This window comes from Cinclus cinclus, chromosome 11 (genome assembly GCF_963662255.1).
Source record: "Cinclus cinclus chromosome 11, bCinCin1.1, whole genome shotgun sequence".
Classification (NCBI taxonomy): Eukaryota; Metazoa; Chordata; class Aves; order Passeriformes; family Cinclidae; genus Cinclus; species Cinclus cinclus.
Genome location: NC_085056.1, coordinates 20,075,275 through 20,102,674, shown reverse-complemented (window position 1 = coordinate 20,102,674; position 27,400 = coordinate 20,075,275). Strand labels below are relative to the sequence as shown.

General features: G+C 50.9%; 1 protein-coding gene across 1 annotated transcript in view; it reads right to left on the bottom strand.

Annotated features, from left to right (window-relative positions):
• Positions 1-27,400, bottom strand: part of LOC134048151 (hydrocephalus-inducing protein homolog) — a 74,901-nt gene that overhangs the window by 10,763 nt on the left and 36,738 nt on the right. Inside the window, exons 23-55 of the mRNA XM_062499750.1 lie at positions 26,957-27,273; positions 25,208-25,403; positions 25,058-25,165; positions 23,704-23,913; positions 22,708-22,836; positions 18,936-19,113; positions 18,233-18,408; positions 17,553-17,744; positions 17,347-17,480; positions 16,253-16,389; positions 15,495-15,616; positions 15,180-15,407; positions 14,666-14,818; positions 13,380-13,619; positions 12,935-13,127; positions 12,291-12,458; positions 11,820-11,993; positions 10,563-10,711; positions 9,389-9,487; positions 8,911-9,094; positions 8,310-8,448; positions 7,017-7,053; positions 6,297-6,749; positions 5,641-5,799; positions 5,018-5,205; positions 4,661-4,843; positions 4,302-4,421; positions 2,861-3,020; positions 2,583-2,755; positions 2,229-2,427; positions 1,465-1,564; positions 775-874; positions 124-292 (exon numbers count right to left, since the gene is read on the bottom strand). Coding sequence (XP_062355734.1) covers positions 124-292; positions 775-874; positions 1,465-1,564; positions 2,229-2,427; positions 2,583-2,755; positions 2,861-3,020; positions 4,302-4,421; positions 4,661-4,843; positions 5,018-5,205; positions 5,641-5,799; positions 6,297-6,749; positions 7,017-7,053; positions 8,310-8,448; positions 8,911-9,094; positions 9,389-9,487; positions 10,563-10,711; positions 11,820-11,993; positions 12,291-12,458; positions 12,935-13,127; positions 13,380-13,619; positions 14,666-14,818; positions 15,180-15,407; positions 15,495-15,616; positions 16,253-16,389; positions 17,347-17,480; positions 17,553-17,744; positions 18,233-18,408; positions 18,936-19,113; positions 22,708-22,836; positions 23,704-23,913; positions 25,058-25,165; positions 25,208-25,403; positions 26,957-27,273 — 5,667 coding nt within the window. The remainder of the gene's footprint in view (positions 1-123; positions 293-774; positions 875-1,464; positions 1,565-2,228; positions 2,428-2,582; positions 2,756-2,860; positions 3,021-4,301; positions 4,422-4,660; positions 4,844-5,017; positions 5,206-5,640; positions 5,800-6,296; positions 6,750-7,016; positions 7,054-8,309; positions 8,449-8,910; positions 9,095-9,388; positions 9,488-10,562; positions 10,712-11,819; positions 11,994-12,290; positions 12,459-12,934; positions 13,128-13,379; positions 13,620-14,665; positions 14,819-15,179; positions 15,408-15,494; positions 15,617-16,252; positions 16,390-17,346; positions 17,481-17,552; positions 17,745-18,232; positions 18,409-18,935; positions 19,114-22,707; positions 22,837-23,703; positions 23,914-25,057; positions 25,166-25,207; positions 25,404-26,956; positions 27,274-27,400) is intronic.

Genomic DNA, 27,400 nt, shown 5'->3' with positions numbered 1-27,400 from the left:
TGAAAGACTTTGTGTATGTAGGAGAGAGGATTCTCCAGTTAAAGCCTTCCTTCCTTTAGATACCTATCCTGTTGATGCTCCCAAAACACCGTGTGATAACAGAGCCTGGCCCAGGGGGCTCACCTGGCAGTACAGGATGGGTTTGTTCTTGAGGAGCATTTCCCTTGTGGGGTGGAAGACCATCTCAACATTCACACCAGGCTGGGAGGCAATCAGCATGCCCGACTGAGGCTCAATAGTGAAGTGGGATGCCAAATCTTGCATCCTGGGACCTGCATTCTTCAGCACAAAACTGAAGGGGAGAAAGGGAAGGAATGGAGATCTCTGCAGTTAAAAGTATACATCCCACCAGCACAGCCAGGACTTTGTATAGGACCAGGGAAAAAAAAGAAAAGGGAGAGTCCAACTCTGCTCAGGGAATCCTGGATCTTGACAGAGAGTGCAGGCAATCATGAGATTACTGCAAGAACCCTTGACACCAAAATTTTTCATTCACTTCTTTACAGAGCCTCAGAAAGAGAAAGGAGGTGACCATCAAAGAAAGGCAATGAATCTCAGCATTTCAGTGGCTGACATTTCTGGGACTCTCCTTTGGGTTCCTCCTGGGCTGTGGAAAACTGCTGGATTCTCTGGTATAATAGTTGAGATTAGAGAGCCCTAGTTTGATATTTACCAAGAGGTAGCCAGCATTGAAACACATTCTAGCCATTGACAGAGGCAGAAGGCAGGCCTGGCGACCCCAGGAAAGGCTCACTACCAGGCAGCTGGACTCACCAGTACTCAATGTTGTACATCCCTTTGTTCTTTAGACTCAGGACTTTCTTCACATTATCCAGGACATTAATGGTTCCAAATTCCAAGCTTCCATCTGGACCTGCAGAAAACCCGCAGAACAAGGTCAAACACGGTATTTGTGAGCTGCTGCAGAATACACCAGGTCACAAGCTACATGGAGGTCTTGGCACAAAACCCTTTTCAGCAAGTTTCTGTTCTTGAAAGTGTTTTCAGCTACTTGTCTACCCGTTCTCTTCTTACTCAAAATATCTGCAAGCTTAGTAGCTAAGCCTTAGGAGCTTGGCTTCCATTTCCTCACTTCCAAGCACAAATCCAATTACTTTATATGCTGTGCTGAGCCTGTGGCAGTTGCCAACTGCCTGTTCACATCTCTGTGGTTTCAAAGCCCCCAAATCCAATCAGCACGTGAAGCTGTACACTTGAAAGGTCAGAGAGGAGGGACTTAAGGCTGTCAGTGCCCTGATGAGGTTTTATTACACACAGCTTGCAGGGTATGTGCTTTATGTATCCATCCCATCCCATCCCATCCCATCCCATCCCATCCCATCCCATCCCATCCCATCCCATCCCATCCCATCCCATCCCATCCCATCCCAAATGCTTTGGTCTCCCACCTCCCAAGGCAGTGCAGTGCACCTGGACTGCTTTCTTTGGGAGGCATCCACTGACCTTCAGGCATGTCGATGCTCAGAGAAACATCACAGACTTCTGCAGAGATCTCAATGTCTTCAGCCTGAACAATCCCCAGGACGTTTCCTGTATCTGAAACCTGAAGCAGCAAGAAACAAACATTGTTCAGATGATTCTTTTAGTAGACAGCCTGTAAGTCCTTGTCTCTGCTGGCTGCTTCCTCTGTGGTCTCCCTGGCTTCACAAATGTTGGTGGACTCACAAGCTTTGTTTGCCTGCCCCAGTGGGATTCTGCTGCAGAAAAAAAGCCCTATCAGCCCAAATCTGTGCTCCTATAGCAGGGAACACTGCTGCCAGAGCATCCTTGAGAGGCACAGGGATGTAAGAACAACCACAAGAACTGTGAGGTGTCTCAGAGCAGATGGCATTGACATGCCTCTCCAATCACCCTGCACCCTCTCTGAAACTCAGCCCCTAAACCACGGGGAACAAAATCCCAGCGGGAGTGTTTGTTGCACTATGCAAGAGGTTCAGACAAAGTCCAGGAGGAATGTAGAGATAACACTGCAGTCTGTACAACCAAACAACAGCCTTCAACCACTCACAGGGACAAAGTGGTTGTGGTACAGGCTCAGGATGCAGTGTCTGGTTATCTGGGGGGATGTGGATGCACTGCACGTCCTGGCAAACACTGTGTAGAGGCAGAGGTTGGGGTCACAGCACCCTTGAATCTGTCAGGTGCAGCTCTTCCTGAGTCCATCCCTAAGAGCACACAGCTGCAGGGCAGGGCCCAGTCCCTCTCACCTCTAGTCGCAGGGTCTTCTCAATGCTGCCAATCTGCTCGGCCTTGAAATTCAGGGTCACTTCAAACTCTGAGCGGGGATCAATGATGCCGTTATCTTGTGACAAGGAGAAGGCCTCAACAAGGTCATCCAGCCCAGTGAGCTTCCAGGCCATGGGCAGTAGGGTGTTGTTTTTCAGGACCAAGGTCCTGCTGTCAGTCCTGCAGAGACAGGAAGGCACTTGGCATTATCTGCTGGACGGTCACACCAGCCTCACCACTGAATGCAACTTGCAGCAGCTCCATCCATGCCCGGGAAACCAGGTCAAACATTTTCTCTTTGTCACAAGTCCTGGAGTGCTTGTGGGAGGACTGACCTGTGCAGAAGCAGCTTGTCAAAAGACAGCTCCAGGGGGCTGACCTCCAGCATCACGTGCACCCCATGGCAGCACAGGCTGAAAACCACTGGGTCTGGGTTCTTCTCAATGCAGCAGATGAGTTTGTCTTCCAGGAAGCCAGGGGAAGTGGGGTATGCCCAAATGGTCAGCTCCTGGACCCGGCCCCACAGAAAGAAATAGAAAGAGCACTGTGTGTGAGCAGGAGGAGCAGCTCCTGGGCACTTGTACAGTGCCAGCTCTACCTGCCCTCCTCCTACCTGCTTCTCCTCTGGTTTGAGTGTCATGCTGGGAGGGTCCAAAAGGAATGTCTCTGCTTTCCCATCATTCTCAAAGGAGAACTGGACCTCTGCATCCACAGGGGAGTTGTTGAGGATGGTTATATTCTCTGAGTTGCCGGGACAGTTCCGGGCCTTGTACCTGTCCACAAAAGGGGAAAAGGCTGCAGAGGAGACTGTTGCCTTTGCCACACGTCGAGGAGAGCTCCATGTGCACCCAAAGAAGCGGTGCTGGAAGACCCAGTTCTAACAAACAAGTGAGGGAAATGGATCCCAGTCAGGGGCATGGACGTGTGCTCATCCTTGCCTTACTTTGATGCCTTCCCCTGGACTTGGTGCCTCCATCCCAGAAGCCTGATGATGCTCAGGCCACTTCAAGAGTTTTTAATACAATATAAATTCAAAGGTGCCTAGAAAAACAACAGTACACCAGGCACATGGGTTCTTTCCCCTTCATGGGGTGCCTTCCCTGCAGGGTATAAAGAAAGAAAACTCCTTCTTTAAACTCCTTTCTTTTGTAAAAAAGCTTTAGTTAGTCTCTTTCATAAAAGTCATGAAATTGCTTTGGATTTCATGCGTTAGCTCAGCATCTGAGAAGGAAATTTAAAGCACCAATTCCCAAGAGGAATGCAAATAGATAACAAGCGACCCTTCTCTCAGGTGTGGAGATTACTTTGGAGTGAAAGGGTTAAAGAGGCAAAGAGAAATCCCAGATTATCCATCAACCTGGCTAACAACTGTCTTTTATTTTTTTTAACTATCGGGATTTCATTTCCTTGCATTGCCAAAATAGACCTAGCCCTCCAGAGCTCCCATGGAGACAAGAACTTGATGTTAAATATTCTTAAAATTAAAAAAAAAATGACAGTAAAAGTAGAAATACACAATAGCTTCAATGACAGCGTGTTTAGGCAGACTTTACCTAGCAGTGAGGATGCAATGTCATCACAGGAAAATGTACATGATGCTGTACATTCCCCCTGACACCCATTGGCAGGTGAACCATAAATCTTATTATTAATTACAGATTAATGAAAGGTTCACAAAACCATCTACAGAAGAATTGCTCAATCAGGCTACCTGCAGAGCTCAAAGCACCTCTAAAACCACCATACAGTTCATTCCCTACAGGGTGAAGCTGAGATGTGGAGGGGGACAGAAGTTGCCCCCCAAGTCTCCTTTGGTCTGGAAGCAGCATGCGGCTCTGGCCACCAAGGCGGCCACCAAGACACCCACCGGGTAGGCAGAGCAGCTCCTCCAAGGCCCATTTGCCTCTTATCTGCTCAAGTTCACACATCTGTGGTCCTTCAATCCCATGTGTCTCCCAGGACTCTGCTGGGGACTGCCCTGGATTGTGCCAGCAGGACAGCATGTCTCTCCAAGCATGTCCAGGAAAGAACAAGGCCCAGCAGGGAGCACATACCACTCTCTTGATTTCCCACACAGCAGAGGTCCAAAGTGGAATTGCTTTGTGCTCTCAACATATTCCTTGAAGATGATTTCATCTGCCTCCATGGTCTCCCTCCACTGTGGAAACACCAGCCTGGGCAGAGAAAGTGGGGAAGAAGGAACTATGAGATGCTCCAAGTAGGAAATGTAGTCAGAAAGCCATAACCCTTCCTGGTGGCTGAGGCACCATCTGCCTTCCCAGCTCCCAGCACAGGAAGAGATGCTGGGTGACCTCAAGCAGCACCACCTGCCCAGGCCAGAAGCACCAAGGGGCAGCCCTGGCTGTGAGTTCAGGGGGCAGCAGTGTGGGAGGCTGCCAAGGGCCAGCCTTACCACGGGTTCTGGCTGATGCTGGGGTACACGCCCGTGCCACTGCAGGGCAGCTCGTACTGGCGCTTTGTCTCCACGAGCTCAAACCTCAGCGTGTGCTCAAACTTCCCTGGCCTTTTGGTGGAGAAGTGGACCTTCAGTTCCACCTCACCGTGGCCAGGCACTATCCATCGGTACCGTTTCAGCCTGGCAATTAAAGAGGAGGCTTCAGACATTGCTAAGGAGCAAATGAAACAAGGAGGGTGCACTGGCCATCCCGTGGAGGCACTGGCACAGGGTCACTGTGGAGCTGGGGATGACGGACCTTGTTTGGCAAGAGGACCAAGAAGCAGAGGCATCACCTCTTCCCATGTGGCTCACCTGTGGAATTCTGTGGGGGTTGAGGCTCTTTTCAGCACACTTTTGGATCTGGTTGCAGAGGAATCCTGGGGACTTTCTGTTCTGTGTGTGGAGATCTGGTTCTCCTTTGGAGAGTTGTCTCTGCTGGCTGCTTTATGTGTCTTTGGTTGGCCCTCGGCAGAACTGCCCTTGGCATCTGGGGCCTTGGCCTAAGGGGAGAGAGAAAAGGGAGGGACAGGTGAGCCCTAAGACATCCCCATCCTGGAAAGCAAAGCAGGTATTTCTCAACCAATGGAAGAGAGAATAAATAAACAAATAAGTCCACCTGCCCAGGGTCTTGGTCTTCCTTACTGGTGTTTGTTTTACCTAGGACACCCCTTCTCACTTCAGGACCCTGTTCTCAAAGGAAGTTGACAGTTTTAGGTGATTTTTTTCCCTCTTGTCTTACAGAACTGCTCTGTCTCCCGCAGAGCTGTCGCTTTTGTCCCATCCCTGACAGAAAGGAGACCTGCAGACACGGGGCCCCATCACATCTTCACTACCTCTCCACAGTGATCCTTCTCCATCCAACCTGTCCCCCATGCCCCCATGTAGCCTGGTCCCTGCCCTGGCACCTTCAGTGCCAGCACCACTGGAGCACCCACCCGATTGTCTTCCATAGCAGCACCTTCCGGTGCAACAATGGTGAAGGGCTTCACACACTCTGCAGAACCCAACCACTCCTCTGGGTAGTTGACTATGGAGAAGACAGCAGCAGGGGGCAGAGGAGGCCCTTCGGGATGCAGTCCCAGATGTCTCAGCATCTAAAACAGAAGAGAAAATCCTGCTTATACTTCTGTTGCCTTCATCCTCACAGCTCCTTCTTTCAAGGCACTGATCTTTTGGCAATGGGGTTTTTGATTTATCTGAAGTATACAAGTGCTTTGTTATGCCCAGTGGGGTGAGCAGGCTCCAGAGCAGAGGCAAGAGCTACAAGCAGGACTGGGACAGAAACCTCTCCCAAGTGACTCAGCTGAAGAAAACAATGACCATGAGCTGCCCTGTCCTGGGACCATTTCTAATGATTTCCAGGCTGGGAAACTCTGAACAGATGGGATACTTGTACACAGAGCACTCCCACTCTCTGCCCACTGAGGGATGGATGGTGATAACCTCCCCATCCACACAGATGCTACAGAGTCATTGTGGAACATCATCAGGTGCCTGGACAAGGCTCTGTGCCATTGTCACCTGGGGGGACACAATACTCCAGGACCCAAGACCACAGCAAGCTCAAAATCTGAGCCTTGCAAGGTTTTACCTTATCTTTTGTTGGCAGCCTCCCATCCCTCAGCATCTCCCTAATCATGGCCTTTGGATCTGTGACCTGGATGTCCAAGCACCACACCCCGACATGCTCATCTCTGACAGTCCCTTCTGCAACTTCGCTTCGTGTCTCCAGATGAGATGACTGAAGACTCCTTTGGCCTCCACATTTTTGTTCAGGCTTCTTCTCCACCTTCTCCTGAGGCTTTATGGTCTTGTGAAGCTTGTTTTCAGCTGAAGGCTGGGATGTGTTTCCATTCTGGATCACAGGTAACTGTACAGAACCCTGAATCCTGTCACAGGAGGAGAAAACCTGTGCATTGTCCTGCTGCGATGACTCATAGATCTGAAACCTCTTCTCCATCTCAGCAGAGTACTCTGGGATTTCAGTTTCCAACTTCTCTGGGGCTTTGGGTTCCCTCTTCTTTGGGGCTTTGGCTTCGTCCTTCTTTGTGGCTTTCGGTCTCCCCTTCTCTGTGATTATGGTACCCTCCTTCTCTAGAATGTTGATTTCCTTCCTCTCTGGTGTTTTGCTTTCCTTCCTCTCTCGCTGTTTGCTTTCCTTCCTCTCTGGGGGCTTGCTTTTCTTCTTCTCTGGGGATTTCCTTAATTTCTTCCATGTTTTTGCAGGCTGCTTCCCCAAGGAGAAATCCTTCTTTTCCTTCTTCCGCTTCTCTTCCTCCTTCCGCTTCTCTTCCTCCTCTAAGGCTTTTGCCTCCTCCTCAAGCTTTTGAGCCAGCCGCTTCAGCTCCCTTCAGCAAACAAAATAGAAAACATCTCTGAGAGTCACCACCACAAACCTGCGCTCATCTCTGAGAGTCACCACCACAAACCTGGGCTCACTAGTCCTGGCTGGCCCTGCACTTTACTGCTTGACCCTGAGGCCAGGCAGAAGCACAATCTTCCTCCACCCACACAAATTGGGAACATCCCAAGTGAGGGGAATGGTGGAAGAGGCCCTCCAGCACCAGCCAAACCTAAGCTTTGCCATCGTAAGGTCTCGACTGTGCAACCTCCCTCTTAAGGCACACCCAGACAACCCCATCACACTGCAAAGGCTGATCCACCAGCTCTCTGCACTGATGACTGAAAACGCCCTTCATCTCTTGACTTCCCAGTTTAAACCAGATCACAAATTGCTAACATCTGCTTATCCCTCCTACAATTCTAACTCAATTCATTCACCCCACTTCTCCCTGGGCATAGCCTGCTCCTTAATGACAATAAGCCTATCAGTCACAAAGCAAAGGCTGCAGGAACTCTTCTCCTGCAAGACATGCTCTTGTCAGCCAGATTTCCTGCTGGAACCCAGCTGTAACCAAGGCAAACTGGTGCTATCTGCCATGGAAACAATTTGAAGCAGCCTCGTCCGTCTCCTCCCCATGAAACCAACTTCAGCCTGAGCTGAAAGAAGTCCTGATGCACAGGCTTCCTTTAAGCAGCCTCCTCTCCCAGCTCCACACTTTTCCTGTGTGATCTGAGCTGAGCTACCTTGCTGGAGCAGAGCTTCTCCTGGGTTTGCCTACTGCTGCAGCTGCAGGGGAGCCTAAAGGACATGAGCTTTTATGGATGGTGTCCCACCATAAGGAGAACCCTGGCAGATCAGCATTGCAAGGACCTCATCTGTGGCAAGACCAGCACCAAGGGTTTGTCTGGGCCCCACACCTACCCATACCACAATCCCACTGTTTTGGTGAAGAAGAGGGATGATGAAGAAGGTGTAAATCAACATCATAAAGACACTTCTACAGGTAGTGCCAAGGCAAACCCAGAGCCCAGCTCCCTGCAGGCAGCATCTAAACTGGGAGAGCTCACCACTAAAATAGAGAAGATGTTTTATCTCAGCAGAAGAAGATCCTTCCTCTCTTGGGAGCCAGGGAGCTAAGAGTGGCCGTCCTGTGTTGCTGCTGGCCTTTGCTATCAAACACCTCTGAGCTCAGAGTCCTTGGAGCAGGGAAACCCTGCAGGGACACTACCCTGAGCAGTAACCCATGGAAGGCTTACTCACCTCTCTCTCTGTATACACTTCCTTTCTGGTATTATTTTGTCCACTAGAGCTTTCTTCTCAGGAAGGGCATCATCCTCATCCTCATCCATTTGCAAGACATATTCTGTGCTCCTCTGAATAGGTTTTTTCCTCTGCCATTCTTTAGCACAAACCAGAGGAGAAACCATGAGTGACCAGAAGCAGAGCTGAGTGCTCTGGGTCAGCCGCAAGGATTCACAGCTTTTCCCAACCCAGCCTATCATACCAGGAGATGCTGGGGAGCTCATATCCCTGCTCCAAAAATCAGACAATCACCCAAATTATGGCTGGGCAGTGAGCTCCTGTGCTTTGCCTGGCTTAAGCGCACCAAGGCTGAGGACAGTCTTTTGTCACTGAGCTACAGCAGCTTGCACTCGTGCCCACGCTTTAATGTTAAGAGATTTGGGTGAGTCTTAAAACCTCAGATCTCCTGCAACTCTGAGATGAGTGCTGGTTACACTGAGGTCGAAGGTAGAAACATTAATAAAAACATTTCTTACAAGCTCTGGCTGCAAACCCAGATGCACAGAGATAAGGTTGAGGGCTTGAGAGAGAAGCTTTGAGAGGGACAGATATATCTCACCTTCCTTCTCTCTTTCAGCTTCCTCCTTGGCTTTCCAGGAAGCATAATCCTGATGCAGGTTCACCATGTAGATATGATGACGATTGTTGACAGCTTTGAATACACAGAGCAGAGAAGATTCCAGGCTGCTTGTGAAGAGGCTCTGCAAGCCATCAAAGACCACTCCCTTGGAGCAGTCTTCATGCTGAGAATAAAGGGAAGAGCAAGTCAGCCATTGCACGCAGGGGGCTCACAGCTGGACAGTTAAGAGATGTCACAGGGCACCAGCTATCCTTGTTCCAAGGGCATTAGCTAAGAACGGCTTGGATGTGTCCTTAGGCTCTGCCAACTAGGGGCATCTGCAGCTTCCCCCAAGGTTCCCTGCACACAGTCCAGGATCCTCCAGCAGCACGTACAGACCTCCTCCTCCTCTCCAAGTCATACCCCTCTGCCTGTCTCTCCAGAGCAGGAACGTCTCCTTTTCCCCCACCCCACACACCTTCAGCCTCTCACAGAGGATGTCCACCAACAGGTCCTCGGGCAGCACACAGCTCAAGCAGTTCAGATCTTCCCCATGACTGCTGATGATGTTCAGCTGCTGTGGTGCAGGAGCAGCGGAATCTGTGAACTGTAATGTGGAGCATTGTTAGGAAAATAAACCACGGTGGAAAGCCCTGAACAATTCCCACTGCTGGGCTCGGAGCTGGGGGTTCACACTAGTGGAGAGTAGAACAACCCTGCAGTGCAGGCTGGAGCTCCAGGTGAAGGGCCCATCTCTTGGCCAGCAGGGACCTGAGTCTGCAAGCCCCCAGTGCAGCCTCCCAGCACTTTGCTTACTGCCTGCAGCCAATACTTGCCAGTAAACCATTGAGAACCAGTGGAGTTTGTTGCGGTGCATATTTGTTTCATTCAGTTCATTGTTAAAGTTGTCATAATGGCTTGTTCTTACTTTTCCGTGTCGTTTTCTGTGTTTTCCCCAAGTTGGTTTATCCCTAAGTTCTACCCGCCCCTGAAACTACCTTGTTTGACATTCCCCACCCCTTGTTCCCAAACCTTCCCTGTCATTCTGAGAATACCCTGGGCCAATCCCTTGTTGCTCTGCCCCCCTGGAAATCCCCTAATACTCGATGCCCCATTGGCCCCATTGGCCCCATTGGCCCATGTCACCCTTTCTCCCTCCCCCCCGGCTTCCCTCATTGGTTTGTACTTTGTTAGACCCTGCCATTCACTCGTCCCCTAAGAATTCCTTATTGGTTGATCGTTTGTACCCACCCCCCCAGTGGGTACAAATCCCGGGCACAGCAGTGCTTGGGGCTCTATTGCTCCTGCTCCCTTCAGGCCTAATAAGCCTTTTGTTGGAACCTCAGCAGCTGAGAGCCTTCCCTTTTCTCCTTTGCCTGACCTCTGATGCTATTATACCGTTTGAGCAAGTGGCACATAAGGTTCTGCCTGCAGTAAACCCACACTGAGGCAGTTCCCCGCACCTTTTGTGGTGCCAGTGTTTCTCTTGAGCTAGCCCGGACTCCAGTAGCCGTGTCAGAGTTGTCTGCCAGAGCACATTCTCAGCCCAAGTCATGCCCAGCCTGCCAGCTGGGCTTGGCACTATGGACCCACATAAGAGCCCCCGCCCATCTCAAAGACAATGCAAAGGTCCCAGGGCAGGTCATGTTTACCTTGGTGTCCTTTTTGTTGGGTTTGCTGGCTGGCTTCCTCTTCTTTATTGCTGGAGGGTTCTTGCCTTTGGAACTCTTCTTCTTCATGTTGTTTTTTCCCCCAGAGGCTTGTTTATTCTTGGTCTGAGCAGTAAGCAGAGGCTTTTTACCTGCACAAGGGACAGATGGTTCAGGAGGGCTTTGAGAAACAATTAGGCACCTTTCCCCACAATGGGCATAACCCTGGGCCCTTGAAGGAATGTGGCACTTTTTCCCCAGTCTGTTGGGCACTGGCAGCACTGTTTCCCAGAAGCAGCTCCTTCCCTCCTTATCCTAACAGCATGATAAAATATGCCATCCCATATTTGATTTTAAAGCCAGCACTATGTCCCTCCTAACAACTGTGCGTGCAAGTGACACTGCTTGCATAGCAGTTGCCCTGCAGATGAAAGCCAAAGACTGGTCCTCCATGACTGTTTTTCCATACACGGCACCCATCCTGCATTCTCATGTGGAGACCTGCAGCCCTACCCTACTTGTATCATCTGTCTCCACTGAAATGAAATCCTCCTTGTGGGAAAACCCCAGCTGGAAGCCAGACTTTTCTTCCTTCCACCAGCCCCCAACCCAGCCAGGTTCAAAACCAAGCGATGCAAAACTTCCCCCTGTACCAAGCCAGGTCTGCCTCACCCTGCAGAGCTCAGGGTACACACTTCCCAGTCAGTTTCATTAAAGTCTTTAGTTTCACATGGAGAACAGCCCAGCATTCATGAGCTGTGTTCCCTGACAATGGGCATAGGTAAATCTCTGGAGAAAAGAGCTCATCTGTAGCATGTCTCATTGGAAATTCCTCTGGGAGGTTGTCCTTCCCTTCCTCTCCTTTGCAAGGTTAAACCCACAGTCAGTCCTCTTGTGCTTAATGAGCCACTTCAGAAGGCTTTTTCCTTGTTAGAGTGGGCAGCAGTTCTGCCTGCTGCCCATGGAGAGCAAGCTTGATTCAGCTTTGAGGGAATATAAAATATTTGGGAAAGAGACAGAAGTGCTTCACCACCCGCAGAAAAATGAACATGTGCCAAGAACGGCAGCAAAGGGGAAAGGGGGCTATGAAAGAACCCCTGACTGAGCCCTTATAAATGGTTTCTTTCTTTCTTTATTTTTTTTTTATTTTTTTTTAATTTTTTTTATTTAAGACGAGCTACAGATGCATTTCACTCACATTCCCGGACAGTCATGGTGGGTTTTTCAAGCACTGGCTCTGGGTCCAGCATTTCTCCTTACCAGCATCATCTTGGTTTTCGCCTCTCAGCTCCATGGCAGCCTTGGTGCAAAGCTCCTGGGCGCGGCGCCCTGCTTGGCTCTGATCATTGGCAATGGCCTCTTTCACCATGGTGTCAATGGACAAGTGAGCAGTGCCATAATAGTGACACAGGGCCGCCACTATCTCTGTCTTTCCTGAGAGAGAGGAGGACTGCTTGGTGACACTTGTATACGAGGAATTACAGGGACAGGCCTTGGAAGAACCTCAAACAAGATGTCGAAGTAAAAAGGACAGTGGGAAAGCAAGTGTCCCTCTGGGGAGGCCATGAGGGAGGCAGCTGGAGTGTGGGTACAAGCTCTGAATTCTAGAGCCAAGAGGATCATCTCCACCTCCTGTTCAGCTGAGGACTTTGCCTTAAGCACCATGGTCCACCAGGATGTGTTCCTCCTGCCTGCCCCTCTCCCTGCAGCCCAGGGCTGCAGCTCACATACCTGCCCGGGGTGGCCCATGGACAATAACAACAATCCCTCTGTCCTGCTGTGCTTCACAACTCTCTGAAGATGGGTCGATGCCCAGGTGGCGCATGACAGCCTGAGAGATAGGGCTCCCAGTCACTTCCACCATGGGCTCAGGAGAGGGTGTGACAGCCCCATGATATGCTGCAGTGCAAAACCAGGGGGAAAAGTCAGCCTCCCGCCCTCCTTTGATCCTCATCATCCTCCCCATCTCCTCAGATCCCACGAAAGGAGACTTGGTGAAAGCAACATGAGCTTGTTTTTTTGTTGCTCGGAAGGTGCAAATATAAAAGAGCCAGGGATATTAGACCTGGTCCTACTGGCTGAAGAACTCATCCAATCCTAGTCTTTGTGGCTAAGGGACACAAGGGAATATCCTGATTTTATCCCCAGTCTATAGCAGCAGAGAGGAGCTTCCTTTGGTGACATTCAGGGTAGAGAGAGGATGCCCCAGCCCTTCACCCAAGAGTTCCTCCACCAAGCTGGGGAACAGGCAGCTGCTAAAAGCATGGGCTTTCCCTGGAGAACAAGGTGACAGACAGTTCAGGGTGTATGGGCTGGACTCCCTGCTGTGGCCACAATCAAGACAGACATGGCCAAACCCTCACTGTTTTTCTGACCTGGTGCTGCCTTGTCTATGGCCTCGGCCTCAGCCTCAGCCTCTGCCATGGCCTTGAGCTCTGCCTGTTGAGCCTTCAGCCTCTTCTGTGCTTCACAGTCCTCCAGTGCCTCTGGGGGCAGCATCCCACCCACGGTGCATGGAGGCATTAGAAAGTTCTTTTGGTACTCAGACCCCGCTGCCATCCACAGGATCTGTGCAGGTAGGGAAGAGAAACCATACGCAACATTCATTTTCTTGCCTCTCTTCACACACACTCAACAAACCCATTTTCTGTCTCCTCCCATCCTCCCAACAACACAAACTAGTTAAGTCCTCCCACAGCACATCAGCAGACTTGGCTTTACTCTGGGGATTGCCTCCATCTCCCTGGCACAAGCCTGGGAATGCTGGAGTGCTGTGAAGCTTGGGCAGCATATACATGGGGACCACACCTGCCTTCTCACCTTCTCTTCCTCAAAGTACTGCTCATCAAAATCCAGTGAGTAAAACTCAACAGGGAAGCTGCATGGGTTCTTCACCACCACTGTGGCGTCCACCCCATCGCTGTCCACCAGCACCCATCCCATCTTGAGTGCTGGGGGGCTAAACTCCAACCGTGGCTCTAGACCCTGTCCTGAGAGGTGCAGCTTTAAGTGATTGCTGCTTCCACAAACGTTAAGCTTCAGCTCATTCTTGTAAGACCTCTGAAAAGAGAAAAGTGCAGAAAACTCATCCATGGAGTCCCGGGTGACAGGACCCCAAATACAACGCTTGCCCCAAGGTCAGGGTGTTACCAGTCCCTCCAAGGTGAATGGAAACCAGGTATTTACTTATGCTAGATACTACAGCCTCTGTGTCCTGGGTCTGAGTAACTGGGATGAATCCTGGTGTGCATTCTAACTGCGTGTTTGGGTATCAGATGGAAGTACAATGGACTGTCAGGCGTTTTCACCTAGTCATGCAGCAGTGCAGTGCTCATGAGAAGGGCCCTCGGGGTTACAGTGTCCAGACACAGTCCTGGCACTGCCAAGTCAGGCAAACACCAGCTCCAGGAGAGAAGCAAATGAGCTCTCACTGGCTAGAAATAAGGGTCATCTTCTCTGCTTAGTGTTTGGCTCTGGTCATAGCCAGACATAAGATGGTTACATCTCTCGAGCAATTAAAGACCCCTGCGACTGTTAGCAGGCACAGAAGCACTTGTGTCCATACTGGTACACACTGCCAGTTTCCAAGAGCCAGCAGCCACAGGAAAACTGCTCTTGGGAATACTCCATCCTTTAAGTTGAATCCCCAGCTGCATAGGAATGAGCAGGCAGGCCAGAGCCCTGGCTACTGCTGGCAGCACACCAGTACAGGTGATTGTCCTGCCGTGCCCAGGAAGGTGTCTGGTGACTGTTTTGTCTGTCAGTTCTGCAGCAGGACGAGCCTAGACTGGCCATTCCAGGACTGTCCTCTGCAAGTGTGGAGCTGCAAAGACAGCCAGGCAAGAGGGAAGCACAAGGGGAGTTGGGCACACCCCCCTCCTTGTGCCAGGAGGCAGCCACAGAGCCCTGATGCTCTCTCTCTGTGCAAGCTCCCTGTGGGCATTTCGAAGCACATCTCGCAGGAGTACTCTTGGGGTGAACTGAGCCATGCTGAGAATGGAGCTTGCAGAAAGCTCCCTGTGAAGGCACAGCTCATACCTCTGCACCAGGCCCTCATTTCCAGATAGCCCTGACAGGCCTCCTGGGCTGACACCTGCCAATCTCACCTCCTGCTTGGGTGTAAACTGGATTTGTAAGTTCTGCCACCTTCCTGGATTGAGGGTTCCTTTGGAGGGCGTCACTTCAAAGGGACAGGGCTCATCCTCCAGCACCTGCTGCTTCTGACACATGGCTGGTGTAATGCGTTTGCGTTGATTGTCCTGGGCACAGAAACCAATTGTGTGAGGTCTCCTCAGTGTGTGAGGACAGAGCCTCAGTTCTTGTAGTGCTCTGAGACACTGATGATACTGTGCTCAGAGTACCCACAGCCAAACCAAGTGTGGCCCCCATAGCCTGGAGCTGCAGCAAAAACCTGTGAACTGGGCAGGCAGATAGGGAACAACTGTCCTGAGAGAAGGAATGGGTGAAGATGGCAGAGAAGCAAAGCATCAGATAATGGAACAGGTCCAGGCAAAACAGTCTTGATCTAGACCCTCAGAAGCATCCTCAGACACACTGTAGATCCAAGTGGTCAGGCAGCCACAAGAGCAGAAAAGGCAAGAGACACAAAGAAAACCCAACCAAGAAGTTACATGTTCGACGTCGCCTGTGCTTTACCTTCCTGACAGGCTTGATGGCAGTAATGAACCACTTGCAGGGTACATGGAACCAGTTGTAGAGCTGGACTGTCTCAATCTGGCACTGCCCAACGAGGGTATCAGAGAACTGCAGTGTGTTCTTGGAGAGGTTGAGCCACCCTTCCAACACAGTGGCATGGAGGTGGATGTTATACGTGGGGCCTTTTGCCACCTGGAGAAGGACAGAGAAGTCAACGGAGGGTGCAGGTGACATCTGCTGCTGCACCCAGCCTGCTGCGTGCCCCAAGAGCTCTGGTACCTCTATGGGCAGCAGCACATCCACGTCACCCCGTTGCCGGTGGGTGCTTTCAAAGCACACCTCAAACATTATGGTGTGTCTGTGAGCCAGACCCTGCATCTGGTCCAGATTCACTCTGAAACCTTGAACAGATGAAAACAAAGCAGCTGAGATACACAAGAAACACAAAATGTGTCATAAGCACGTTAAGGTCTTACAGGTGTCCTGACTGAAAGGTCAGGGAAAAACCCCATGCCATGGTGTGACCTGGACAAAAAAGAGTGCACCTGAACACCCCTCAGACACAGTGAGCCCTTGTGTGATGGAAGCACAGTCCTGCCTCAAGGCCTCTTTTGGAAGCCTCTTTTGATCCACCAGAGGATGACACAGGCTGTTTCCTCAATAAAGGCTGAATACAAGTGCTGTGACAGTGTGGACTCCAACCAAAGCACTTCCAAAACACAGCAGAGTCTGCTGGTTTGCAAAACAAGCCCACTGAGTGCCCAGAGAGACTTGATGCTTGTGAGAGCCAAGGGCAGAAGATGCTGAGAGGTGATCAGGGTGATGAGCCCTTCTGGCCTCTGCACTGAAGCATTAGGGCAGTCACAGACAGCCCAGGTCCCCTGGGCATGGCTGGCCAGGGGAATTCTGCCTCTAAAGCTCCCAGCAGGGGCACTGAGAAGAAAAAGTTCAAAAACCTCACCAAGTTCAGTGGCTTAAGCTAATCTGTCTGAGACACCTCCTTCAAGCCCACAGGAAGTGTCTCCAGCACTGCTTACCTGTGTCCTGCAGGGCAGATACATCGACCTGGAAGGACACTGGGATCTGCCCAGGGTTGGTGATCACCAGAGTGCGTCTCTTAGTGTAACCCTTACGTACAGTGCCCATGTCCAGCACATATTCAGGCAGCTCAACTCTGCAAGGAGGAATAAGGACAGTCCTTAAACCACAGCCTGGCTGCATGTCCAAGTGGATGGGGGATACAAATAAAGTGGCTAGTTCTTTATTCTCTGCTGTAAAAACTCAGCTCAAGCCCATGAAATCCATGGCCTGATCACCTGGCAATGACTTTGGGAAGTCAGGAGTACAGGTCCTAGGTTTTATCAGCTACTAATGGTACGTGAAAATGAAATTAGTTTTAAATGGACACCTGCCACAGCTGCTCTGCCATGAAAAGCCAGTATAGGTGAGTACACTGGGCCTTCACTGATCTCAGTGAAACTGCTTAGCCTGTGTATAGCCTGAGCCTGAAATTGCTTTGGGGCCTAGCAATGAGTTTGGCCTGCACAGGAAATCTTCATTGTTCTGCAACCAGATTACATGATCTGCTCTGCAGAGCATCTTCTTCCTGAATTGAAGCATCCTGTACTTGTGCTGCATCATGGTGGTGTAAATGGACAGACCAAGTTACCTAGATAAGCTCTGCCTGCCCACCAAGATTCAAGCCATCTGATTTTGGGTTCTAAAAGGGTTTGCTGACATGTGCAGTTCCTTTCTCTTTTTGTTTTTGTTTAGTGTGCTCTGTTTCTTGGAACCAAGACATCAGCTGGGAGTTGTCTCTTTCAGAGCTAGTCAGCAGGGACAGAATTTGTGCTGTCTGGAAGGCCTTGAAGGTCTGCACTGGGTCCCCTCAGCTCAAGGGACAGAACCCCACACCTGTGGGGAGCTGAGCAGTCCAAAGCTCAGCACGGTGCTGGGGAAAAGAGGACACTCCACTGCTCACATGGAGAGTGTCACAGCCACCAGGACCACATCCTGTCTCAAGTCCAGGCTATTCCCAGCTCTGCAGACACAAGGAGATCTCAGGACAAGGGGACATTGCTGGGTGTTCCCCACGAGGCACCTGGAGATGGGGATGGGAGTCCCTACTCACTTGACAAGACTCTGGCGCAGCTTTTTGTCAGGGAACCTGCTGTATGGGGGATGGGATGGGAGCTTTTCCTGCAGCTCCAGAGCAGCCTCCTCTATCAGCATCATCACCGTCTCTATCTGCAGCTCAGTGTTTGGCTGAGGAAAGGGAGGACAGTGCCTGGTTAGCAAAAGTCTTTCCCACGGTTTGCATCTGAGAAAGGATCCCACCCTGCTCCTGTGGACAGGGGGTGAGAGGTCCTCCTTCAAACCCTGCTCTTGTGGACAGGGGGTGAGGGGTCCTCCTGTCTGGCTGCTCAGTGTCGGTGACACCTCCTGCTCTCTTAGCCAGGACCTCATCTCCACAGCAGTTAACTCCAGCATCTTCACCTGCCCAGCCACTGTTAGCAAAGTTTGCCTCATCTGGCCAGGCAGACAAACCAGGAACCTTCCAGAGCTCCAGAGACTTGCCTGCCCCCAGCCAGTACCAAGGCAGCTTGGACAAAAGCCGTATTGAAAGGGAACTGGGACCAAGCTCATCTTGGAGGTGAGCACCACCAGCACAGTCCCAGGGCACAGTCAAGCAGCTGCTGTTCAGGTCTGTAAATCTAGCAGGGCTTGGGTTGGGACCAACAAACTCCCCAGCAATGACCTGCATCTCCTTCAAAGCACCATCAACTCCATCCCTTGAGCATGGCCTTCAGGATCTCTCCCTGGGGTAGCCAGGAATCTGGTGCAACCCCAGAAGAGAGCATGAGCAGAGTGGAAGCCCTAGGGGCAATGCTGTGGTGACACATGCTTGTAAGTGGGCAGGGAGGTCCCAGGTGCCATCAGGGCTCTGGTGGGCTGTAAGGGGCTCGGGTGCCATGGAGAGGGTGGCATGTGCCAAACGGGGCTGCAGCTGCTCTTACTACAGTGCCAAAGCCAGGTGCGTGGGGCTTCAGGTTCTGAGTCTTCAGGGTCTGAGTCTTTGGAGTCTGAAACTTGAAGGTCTTAGTCTTCGGACTCTGAGTCTTCTGAACAACTGATTTATTCCTCTGACTGTATTGTTGCAGGGGTTTTATGAGCTTCTCATATTTTTCATTTCCTGAAGGAAGAAAACGTCCACAAAGTGAAGTGTGAGCAATGTGCCAATCCCATTTAAGCTGGGAAGTCCCCACCTCTCAACACTGGTTTCTTCCAGAAAGAAATCCCTCCAGCCATCTATGGAAGGTGGATGCTGCTGTTCCTCTCTGAATCCTCATTGTATTTGCTCCCACCCATCAAGTTTGTCCATCCCCACAGAGGAGCATCTCATTGCCTGCAATGTCACGCAAATCCAACCCTGTCAGAAGCCCTGCCATCCTCTCTTACAGCTTTCCCAAGCCTTTCAGTCTAACCATCATCCTTCAGGACCCTGCCAGATGTGCTGGCAAGCTCTGCAGGATGGCTTCTGGGACAAAGCCCACGTGGGATCCTCTGCTCAAGACTCATGAAGCAGTCAGAGGGCTTGAGTTGGTCTTGGAGTCCTGTAACCCTCAGGCTTGGTGGAGCTGTGCATGAGCTACCCTATGTGCGTATGGTAGGAAACAAAACCAGAAGGACCCTTCCTAGGGGCAGACAGGCAGTGCCCACCTTTGATGTTCCAGGGCAGGTTCACACTGATCACAGGAAAGAATGCTTCTCCTTTCAGGCAGATATTTTCCGGGTCCAGGACACCCACTTTAAGCTGGAAAGTCCTGCTGAAGGCTCCTGGTACTCCTGGCATGTAAGAGAATTTCAGCACTTGCTTCTCACCAGGTGCAACGGAACCCTGCAGGGATGGGAGAGGAGGGAGGGAATGCATCAGAGTGTTTGATGGGGGGATGGCTCAGGGTGCAGACAGGCTGAGAAGACAGGTCCTCATCTGGAAGAAACCATCAGACCACATCACCTTCGTGATAAACGTATTACAGTCTTGGCTTTGGCGATTGTTAAAATAAATACTATGTGTTTCATAATGTTGACTTTTGTAAAAGAAGTTTCGCTAAAGTTTAGAGTTCTTTCAATGTGAATGTTATCTTGCATTGCAATACCAATGTTGGGGAAGAGTTGATGCAACATTAACATTTAACCAGTGGAGGAATGGAAACCTGTTGAATGTGCTGAAGAGTGACAAATGACCAGGACTAGGACAACTGCACGTGCTCCAAAAAGGTGGGACGGAGGAGGAACTATGTTAAAATATTTCAATACATATAACCATTTGTAAATACGTATGAGGCTGATGCAATACCCCGGGTATATAAGGGGTCTTGATGTGTGGTGTAGTGTGCCTCTGGCTGCAGCTACGCACCCAAGCCAAGCACCCAGTGCTGTTACTTTTGGTTTAATGACTTTGTCCCCTGTTGTCTCTTACTTAATTTTCTTTAAATTTTAACTGAGGAGTGGGCTTCACTTCTCACACCTTCTACATCCCTTGTGCCCCGAAGATCGAGCCTCCAGTCCTGGGGTGCAGTGTGTTTTCCCAAGGGCTCATAAGGCTGCAGCCTCAGCACAGCCTGATATGAGCACAGCTCTGCTGCCAATGGGGTTTGTCCTTCGCCAGCAAGAGCCCGCCTCAACAAAAAAAAAAGGCTCTTTTGCTGCTGCTGTGGAAGAGAAATCCCTGCGCTCAGCAGGGCCAGCAGCTCCTCTCATCCCTTGTAGGAGACAGGCATGAAGAAATGGGAACGCCATCGGCTTCCTCCTCCCGCTGCAAGGAGGGACAAAGGCAGGAGTGCTGCTTCGGCTGGGAGACATCCAGGCAGGACTGAGAAGCTTGGACAGTGGTGGGATGCTGCTAATTTTTCTCCTTGCTCTTCCAGCCCTGCTGCTCCCTAGCTCCCTCACTGCCCCACAAAGCCGCTGCACAGCAGCAGAGCTGCAGGAGGCAGGGAGCAGCAAGCCTAGGAAGGGATATGGAAGTGCTGCTTAGCACTGGCAGCAGGGAGGCAGGGCCAAGGGCTATGTCCTGTGTGATCGCACAGCCTGGCTAAGGTGATCCTCAGCAATGCTCCAGTGCCAGCACAGCCTGAGATCTCAGCTGTCAGAGTCCCAGAGTGACTGTGAGGAAGCAGTTAAATTTTAATTTATGCCTCAATATGTAAAGAATAAAACCCCAAAGCCACAAACTCTTAAGGTGTCAGTTTACCTTTGAATATCAAGTGTTAATAAGCTCTTAATTAAAGTGCTAGTTTGCTGTTGAATGTTCAATGTGAAAAATCTAACACTTACCTTTAAAGTCTTTGTTTGCTATTGAATGTTAATGTTTAAATTCTAAAACTTACCTTTTGTTGTCATTGTTAAGTGTTAATATCCCTTGATAAGTTAAGAGGTGTTCTGCTGATCCTGTGTTTGTCTTCCTTCCCATCACCCACCCCATACCTGTACCCCCTTCTGTCGGGTATCACTTCCGCTGCTCCCAAGAGATTGTGTGCCCAAGCCTATATGCAAATTAGAGACATCCAGCATCTTATAGACCAAAAGACCCCCAAAGACAATGAGGAAGCGTAAAACTAAAGACTGAAAATAACAATCCTGAGCCGGCAAAACAATAAAGAACATCAAATCATCAGCCAGAGCTGGTTTCCATCTCGTCACATAACCTTAATAGCATCTGGCCAGAATAACAGCCCTAGACCACAAGCCAACAGGTGTATTCCTAGGGACTCTCCTGAGGATGGAAGCCCCAGCTCCGCCAAGAGACAAAGCTGTGCATTCTCGCCCTCAGCGTTGTCCAGAAGGAGCAGCAGCAGTGGTGTGCGTGACCCCTTGGGCTCCCCACCCAGAGCTGACCTTTAATAAAGGCCTTTAAAAAGGAGCTGGTCTCCTGGCCTTTTCAAACACAATATATGTTAAAAATCCACTTTCTGATACGGGGTGAAAAATTACTATGGGGGCTGTACATGTGCCGGGACCCTTAACACCCCCCACGTGGAAAGGAAGTTGCGAAGAGAAAATGCATGCAGGCTCCACCTCTGGGGGGCTGCGAGCAGACTCCAAAGCCCAGGAGAATTTTGCCTGTCTGACCAATAGTCTTCCTAAAAGGGCTGAATTACGGGAGGAATCTTCCCATATGAAAGCAGTCAACGCTGCCAGTTTTTCCCTGCCGTTTTTGGCTTTTTGTTGGGCTGGGAACAGCTGGAGGGTCCGGCTCCCGGCAGAGCCACTCCCCGCTCGCCGCGGCACCCTGGTGCTCGGCTGTTTGCCCGCGGGCCAGCCGCGCCTGCTGCCGGCTGCGGGTGGTGGCCAGCACTGCGGCAGGCGTGCCCGCTCGGGGCGGCTGGCCGCACACAGCTCCATCTGCCGAGCGGCACACGGACAGAGCGCCCCAGGGTTACAGCAGCACCGCTCTGTGCCTGCCAACTGTTACTTTGCGTTTCTCACTTTCTCTCTCCGCTGTTTTATCCCCTTCTGGTTGGGACAACACCCTTTCTTCATCAAGAAACAGTTTTCTGATGTAATACTTGCTTTGTTCTCACTATGTTTTCATCTGAGAAATCTAGCAAGTAGAATTGTTCTCTATTCCCCTTACAGCAGCACAAGACAATAACTGTGAAGGGCAACCAGCCTGCTACTGGCACTGTACCACTTCAGCTCTGGAGAGGCAGAAGCAGGCAAGGAGAAACGCCCCTCCAGGCTGGGGTGAGAAGTGCCTCCCTCCCAGAGGCCTTTGCAGGCACATGTTAATATCTTGAGTTCTATTGGTTTGTACAGTTGTTCCACCCCTGTTCACCTTGGATGTACCCTTTCTGGAACGTTCTTCCTTTCCTTGATGCCCCTTGGCTATAGTTTGCCCTATTGCTCCATCCCTGTTACCCTATTGGTTCCCCTGGTTGGCTGCCCCTCCTCTGCACTGCTTTTCCCTGTCCCTGTTGGACCTTGATCCTCAGACTGGCCTCTTTTGTCCCATATTTAACCGTGTGCCCTCAACCCAGTTTTGTCTTTGTCCCTGGATTCCCTTCAAGACCCAATAAACCTTCCCTCGGATTTCCATAGAAAGACCTGCCCTTTGCCTGTTTTGTCAGCAACTTTTTGTTTTTAGTAAGTGTCCTCCGGGCTCCAAAAGCACAGCTCGTTCTCAGAGGAACCCAGTGAAGTGCATCACTTCAGGAGAACAACAGACTTGTGCCTCCTCCCACTGGTGTGTGCCCTGTGACAGCAGAGCCACCCACCAGCCAAGGCCATGAGGGAGTCTGTCAGGAGAGCACTTGCTTCTCTGTCCCCAGCAGAAACAGCAGAAATTACTTACAGCCCTCTCTCTCTAACAGCTGGGTTTGGGATTTTCCTCTCTGATTTTTTTCCCCCTTCCCCCTCTTCTTTTTCCCTTTAACACTCTCCTGGGCCACCAGACACAGGGCTGGGGTCAGTCACTTGTGGTACTTACAGTGGGGGGGATGACCAGAAACACGCCAGGCAGATGTTGCTCTGCAGTGCTAGGATTTAGCACCCAGTTGAATTCAGTGTTGCCAGTGTTCGCCAGGGTGACTGTGCTGTGACGAATTTCATTAAATATCTGGAGAGAAGGCATAGGAGTGGGAAGTTACAGACCCAGGCCTGCTGCTGGGAATCTCCTTCCTCTCTCCTGGGGCTGACAGCAGACACATAATGGGAGCAGGGACCACGGAGGAGATAAAGGCACTTGGGAACCGAAGGAACCCCCAGGCACAGGGCACCTGCAGGACCAGGAAGCTCTGGTAGCACACAGAGGTGTGGTAAACAACCATGTGAGGGCCAGTAATAAAGGAACCAGGGGACCCAGGCCCTCTGCACTGTGAGGGTTCACCAACAGCCAGGAGAAACAGAAACAGCACTGAGGCATCCCAGAAGAAAAGGCACCTGTATGCAAGTATTGGCAAGCAACATACATGCAACAAGGGAGTCACACAGGGCAAAACAGACAGGGCCAGCAGCTGGAAATATCTGTGGGCTTTCAACTGAAAAACAGTGAATGTGGGAGTTATTCTGGGACAGTCTCTCCAACTAGAGCAACTGGAAGCCCAACTTGTTCCCTTGATTATTGTGTGGATTAAGCAAGACCTTTAGACAAGAGCATGTCCTTGGGAGATCAGGCTTTAGGAGTGGATCAGCAAAGGGATGTCTCAAGACATGTCCCTCCGAGCATCCCCCCTGGGGCCCTGCCTGCCCCAGGAAGCAGTGTCAGGTACCCTGAAAAAGAGGCATTCCCAGCCTTTTGGAGAGGGTTAGAGATGGCCATTTCAAACCAGCTTGGATGCCAGATGTGTCCCTCAAAGGTTGCAATTCCAAGCCCCAGAGCCAACAAAGGGGCTGGGAAGGGGGAGGAGCCCTGGACTGAGGTGGGCAGGAACCCATCGGCCGTGGTTCAAAGGCAAGGAGCTGTGCCAGGGCACACGTGTGGTACCTGAAAGCCGCAGTTGATCTCCTGGAGGCTCAGGGCGTAGCTGATGCATGAGGCCTCCCCAGTCAGCTCCACCTCGTAGGTGGGGCCTCCCTCCACGTGGCACAGCGCCGTGACACTGGCGATGGTGTTGAAGTGGCCAAAGAACTTGAAGGAAACCTTCTGTCTCTCTCCTGGCTGCAGCACACCTGACTGCGGCAGGACACTGAAAACCTGGAGGACAGGAACGATTGAGATGTTCAGTGTGGAAATGGATGCAGAAGAGCACCTTGGAGCAAACTGCAGCTGTAGCTGGAGGTGCCTATTCCTCAAGCACAGCCAGAATCATCCTGATCTCATCCTGTGTCCATGCCACTGACCAGTGGAGAGACCACAGGGAAGATCTTTTCCCATACTCACAGATCAATGCATTAATTGTACATTCAAGTGAACTGGGATGTCTCCTGGCAGTAGAAATTCTCTCTGATGCACATCTTGCCTTTAAAAAGCATTTCTTACTGCTTTTAGAAAAGGAGGAGACTCAGAGTGAGAGCTCTTGGAGCTCGGGGATCTCAGTGAAGGACTCCAGCTCAGCTCCTCTGACTCCTGAGGCTTTTCCCCTCACTCTCTGATTTATATGCTGCATTCTCAAGGTGCTACAGCAAAAGGTCCTGCAAAAATGTCCTATGGACCACCTGATGAGCTCCAGGGGGAACAATGCCCTCCATAGGTGCTGCACAGTGTCCTTGGGCAGCCCTATGACATGTCCTGCACGGCCTCTCCAACAACCAGTTGCTTCAGCAGCGCTTTGTGATGGGTCTAGAGGGATGTGAGGCCCCTCTGTGGGCAATGCTGAGGGCTGCCAACGGGACTGGGAGCTACAGCTCTGCTTGCCACACTGAAAATGTGGAAGTGAGACAGATTCCCTCCTACATTCTCCACTTTGAGGGGAGTGTGCAGTACGTCCGTGGATAACCTGAATCCCCCCCCCAAGCCTAGTGGGATGTAATACTTTTCACAAGTATATGGCAGCACCTGAAAAACAAGCCATTTTCTATGCTAGGAGGAAGAGACAGCCACTTTGCAAAGTCTCAGTTTATAAGACAGCTTCAGGGCCACCACTGCAATACCAGCTCTCGGGTAAAAGCACAGACCTGGAAACAGTTGGTTTTGGCTGGGTTGGGAAGAGGGTACATGGAGATCAGCACTCATCACAGCTTGCTCTGGGAAGGAAGCTGGAGGTCTTACCATCATAATGCAGATAAAAGCCTCATCTTACCTTTGTGAAGAAAACATGGCCACAAAGTCCCACACTCCGCACAGGTCTGTAGGATCTCAGCAGGCTTCTCCAAAGAAAACTCCTATTTCTCCCTCCCACACACCCCATGTCCAGCCACTGGCCCTGCTGCCCAGCGCACTCTCGGGGCACAGGACAGTAGGGCAGCAAAAAGGGAGGACAGCAGGAGCATGACTTGGTGGTGGTAAGCTGGGGAGGCAACACAAGCAGTAGGTGTACAAGAAAATCTACCTCTGCTCCTGAAGACTGGGCAGGATCCCACGATTCTCTGAGGGCTGTGCCTGAGTCCTCCCCATTTCTAATCTTGAAGCGTCTCCTTTGAGGTGCCGAGTAATCCAAGCAGGTTCTCTTCTCCTTTGGTGGTTGGGGTTTGAACTTAGGTGGGTAACGCTCATGCCTGGAAAATAATGTAACTATGAACAGGGACCTGCCATGGGAGGAAGGGACACCTGCACGAATAGCTCCTGGTCAGGATGCAGCTGCTGGGTGGGTGCTGGTGCGTTGAACTGAGAAAGGCTTTGATCCAGCCCTTCTCAATCCAGGCTGGAGCAGCTCTGTTCTAAAGACAGCCCAGGGATGATACTGATAGCAGTGGTGCAGGCAGCTGCAACTGCTCGCATTGAGGAACTCCAGAGGATGGGGATTAACACCTTGTGGGGATGCAAAAAGCACAGTGGGAGAGGAAAAGACAGAGAAGGCAAGCCAAGAAGGTGAGATCTGAGGCACCAAGGGGCACACCTGGCCAGTGATGAGCCAGCACAGCCCCCCCAGTGCCCAATGCCAGAAACTCTGCAGCTCTACCAGGTATTTATCAGGGATGTTTCTCTGACACTCTTGGGGGGGTTGGATGATATTTTCCAACACTCCCAGGTGACTCAGGTCACATTCCCCATTTTAAATTGAAGCAGGTGCTCAGGGTAACTCTGCTTGTGTTTCTAATGCCACGTCAGAGACACAGTTGAGCCATGCCTGCCTGTCACCCTGCTGAGCTGCAAGTGCTCCCCACACAGTCAAACACAACCTGGATGTTCCATTCCCAGACCGGCATTCAGTGCCTATAATGACCTGCTCCCCAAAGAAGCCCTGTCTTTAGCTTTGTAGCTTGTTATCTAAAGCTGGGTTTTATTTCTGGATGAGGGGCTCTCTCATCATGACCCCAAGAGATCCCTCATCATTTTTTCTACTGTCTTTAGTTTAAATAAATGGTTTGAGGCAACTTCCCAGGACGATGGTGCCCGGACAATGATATTTTTCACTCTAAAGTGGAAACTCTCTGGGAGGAAGGGATAGGAGATGATATGATGAATAAGTCCTGCTGTTAAGCAGTACAGTCCCCATAAGGGACATGTTGCAGTGGTGAAAAGTCAAAATTAGTAACAAGTGTCACAAAAAAAGGGAGTGAAGAATCCAAGGTGTCCACTGAAAGCGGAGCCCTGTGAAAGAAATCGACCTGGCACTAAAGGAGTTGTCTCAGAAAAGAAGGAAAGGGAAGGTAACAAGATGTTCAGCATCAGCCCAGGCTCTAAGTAGCTCTTTCTCTGGTGTTGGGACTTTCTGGGCATCCTCCAGCACAATGCAAGGGAGGAAGATAAGGAGCAGAGAGGAGCTCCTGCAAAGAGAACCCATCCCAAAGCAGAGGGGTCAAAAGGGCCTCCCAGAAGCACTGTGGGAGCTGGGACTAGGGGCCCTTCATCAAGGTGGACATTGCCTCAGGCCACGGAGGTCTGAGAAAGCAGCTTTCAGCCCAGCTTTAGCTTTCCTTCCCAAGGGAAACCATTAGGGGTTTGCCCTGGGAAGCACAAAATAGGTGGAAAACCAATTCCCTGAGCATCCAGATTGACCACGGCTGGTAAGTGCTACTTGCACAAGGAAAAATCAGAAGCAGTCTGTCAGATCCTAGGCAAACAGCTTTGTTCTTTGCAAGGTAGAAAGGGGACGCCAGGAAGAAGAGCTTCAAGGAGAGAGCAAAGGTGCACATACCTCAGCCTGTTCACCTGGCCGTCTGAATGGAATGACCAGTGGTACTGGACAGGCAGTGGGCTGCAGTTGGTTATCTCCAGAGAACGCACTTCTTCAGTGCCAGCCAGGATGCAGCCAAACTCCAGGATGCTGCGCTGGATTTGGAGATTGGGGAAGTGGACTTCTCCTCGAAGGGTGATGCACTCCACATAAGGATGGCCATTGACCATGTTTATCTTCAGAACCTTCTCTTCCTTCCAGCTATGAAAATCCAGTTTATAAGATGGGTCAAATGCAATGTAGAGATGACAGGTCTGTCCTACATCCACTGTCACAGGCTGCAAGGAGATGAACAGTAATTAATCACCCGTGTGATGACGTCCCAAGGTCTCACAGTTGAAACAGTAAATGCTTGAAATGTGATTCCCAGCATGGGCTTCTTGGTTCATCATGCATTTCTTTACA